The 2,656-nt window shown below is 43.5% G+C and overlaps 1 protein-coding gene across 1 annotated transcript; it reads left to right on the forward strand.

The window, feature by feature from the left end:
* The first annotated feature begins 728 nt into the window (after positions 1-728).
* LOC110030245 (pectinesterase inhibitor 3-like) lies at positions 729-1,504 on the forward strand. Its single transcript, XM_020732866.1, has one exon. The coding sequence runs from the start codon at positions 785-787 to the stop codon at positions 1,328-1,330; it is 546 nt and encodes a 181-aa protein (XP_020588525.1). The 5' UTR covers positions 729-784; the 3' UTR covers positions 1,331-1,504.
* Positions 1,505-2,656: the final 1,152 nt, after the last annotated feature.

Raw genomic sequence — 2,656 nt, forward strand, 5'->3', positions numbered from 1 at the left:
CCCCCCCCCCCCCAATTTTCCCCCCCCCCCCCCCCCCCCCTGTTCTCGAGGATAGCCTCCCATTTATTTATAAGTTTGCCTTAGTTTTGTGTGGGAAGGATTACACATGTAACCATACAGAAAAGCTCGAAATCTCAAAAAATACAACACTATAGTTGTTGATGTAGCTGATGAAATCATGAGTTTATAGGGCAATTGGATGAAAGTATATTTGCTTTGATAGTTAGCCTCATCCGAAAGAATTTTTGAATTAAATCATAAGAAATGATCCAGATCTACTATTATTATTATTTCGTTTGATGAGATTAGCTAGACTTCATCAAATGTCTTCAATGAGTGGGATATGTTGAATTGCCTTCATAAATTGGTTAAATTTAATCATCGATTTATGCTTTTATAAATATACTCGAAAAATTCTTATTTGATAAGGAGCCTAAAATATCCTCATACTTTGTTAAAGTTGATCCTTTATTAATATAGACATATAAAATATCTAAATTTTAATATTTACCACTATACCACTACAATGTTATAATCACATCAAAATAATAAATGATGAAAATACATATATCACGGTGAGCCATAAAATGATCAGATTTATATTAAGATATCATGATTTTCCCTTGTAATAACAATAATAATAATAAAAAAACACTAAACATATGGTATTTTGGTAATTACTTCCAAGAGTCAGGTCCATTCCTTCCGACCTCCCAAATAATTAGGTCTCCCAAGCCAACCCATTCGCTCCCGCGCCCCAAAATCTTCGCTTTACCTTTCTTCCATGGCCACTCCTTGCATTCTCCTCCTCCTCCCCCTCTTCCTCATTCCCATCTCCTCCTCTTCATCCTTCCCTCCTTCGTCCCTAGTTCTCTCCTCCTGCGCCCACGCACGTTACCCTTCTCTCTGCATCCGCACCCTCTCCCCCTCCGCCGCCCGCACCCCCCCCGCTCTCGCCGTCGACGCCGTCTCCGCCGCCGCTACCTCCGCCCACAGCGCTCTCTCCTTCCTCCACCGCTTCTCCCATCCTCCGCCCACCGTACGCGATTGTGCCGAGCAGATCTCCGACTCCAGGGACCAGCTCGCTAGCGCGGCGGCCGAGATCCGCAGCCTCCGGAGAGAAAACTCGCGGTGGCAGCTGGACAACGCACTGACATGGGCTAGCGCCGCGCTTACTGATCAGGACACCTGCCTCGATGCCATCCGCCGACTACCTCCTTCAGCTCGCCGCTCCGTCTCAGCACACGTATCGGAGGCTCGGAGAGTTACGTGCAACGCGCTTTACTTTGTCTCTCGTCTCGCAGGCGCCACCCCGCACCGCCGGCGCTGAGAATAATAGGTTTTTTTGTGTGAGGTTTAGTATTTCTTGAAGGTTTGTTGGCATGTGTCGGGTTGTGTGTCAGTGGGTGTGAGTTTTGTTTATTGTAGTTGTTTGGTTTGGTGTGGGTTTAGGAACTAGAAAATGGTATATTGGGAATGCGTATGCCAAGCACTCGTAGTCGTAGCTACTTTTCTCTATTCCCGCACGCATATATGTGTATGCGCGTCAATATATATATATATATATATATATGAGAATCCTAAGGTGCAGCAGAGGTACTATGTTTATAATTATCATCTTGCACCTTCGTCTACTATAATGGAGTTATTTTAGCTACATGGAAAATCCACCATCAAACGGTCAAAGTTTATGCTAAATTTTATAATAAACTGGGATTCATTGCATTATAACATTTTAAGAAGAGATGCCTCAAAGTCTGCAGTTAAACCTACATGGTTATTTTACATAATTTTATTTTGGTAGGAGTAATATGATAAATTACTACTGACAATAAATTATTTTCCTTCAACTTTTATGAACATAAATAATATGTCAGCACTTTCTGAGATTTAATGGTCTAAATTTTAAGAGTACGGTGAAGGTGGGCCCACTACCAGAACGTGAAGTCGATTTGTTCAATCAAGTGAAATTTTCCTAGCCGAGGCACCAAGGCCAAGTCAATCAGACAAGGAGGTGGATAAAAAGGAAACCGGACGACCCAGGCCCCAATTAATTGGCTAGATTCAAGGCAAAAAAGAAAAAAAAGAAAAAAAAGCATTTGAGTCGATGTTATAGAAAAGTTAACCTGGTGCAATAGCCAACCCTCATGTGGAACCCATCCAAGGGAATATCTGGTTTCACAATATCTCCAACCATCTGAGGGACGCCATATATCTTTCTCATTAAGGAGTAAGGGTCGACAATCAAGACGTATTAGTCGGATGATCCATCATGACAAAACCCGACAGATTGAGTGAATCCTGCCGACCTTAAGTCAACTAAGCTTAGTCGATCGAGCCAGAAAGTAATCTCATGATAAGCTCATATATGCAAAATATCCAAAATATTCAATACGAATCGACCGCTCCAGCCCGGTCATCCGACTACATTGGTTCGACTGGGTCAGCTACCTCAGTCAGGTCGACCGATCATATCAGTTTTACCAGTCGTTTTGTCCCGGTTGACCGACCACCTTGGTTTGATCGGTTGTTCCGGCTCAGTCGACTAATCAATTAAGTTTGACCAGTCGTTTGGCTCGGTCTACCACCACATTGGTCCGACTGGCCTCCCCGACCCGATGGATCGATCACATAGGACTGACCCGACGCTCCCTCG

This window comes from Phalaenopsis equestris, unplaced genomic scaffold (genome assembly GCF_001263595.1).
Source record: "Phalaenopsis equestris unplaced genomic scaffold, ASM126359v1 Scaffold000686, whole genome shotgun sequence".
Classification (NCBI taxonomy): Eukaryota; Viridiplantae; Streptophyta; class Magnoliopsida; order Asparagales; family Orchidaceae; genus Phalaenopsis; species Phalaenopsis equestris.

Coding starts and splice junctions, on each gene's coding strand:
- LOC110030245 (XM_020732866.1), top strand. CDS start 785: ATGGCCACTCCTTGCATTCTCCTCCTCCTCCCCCTCTTCCTCATTCCC.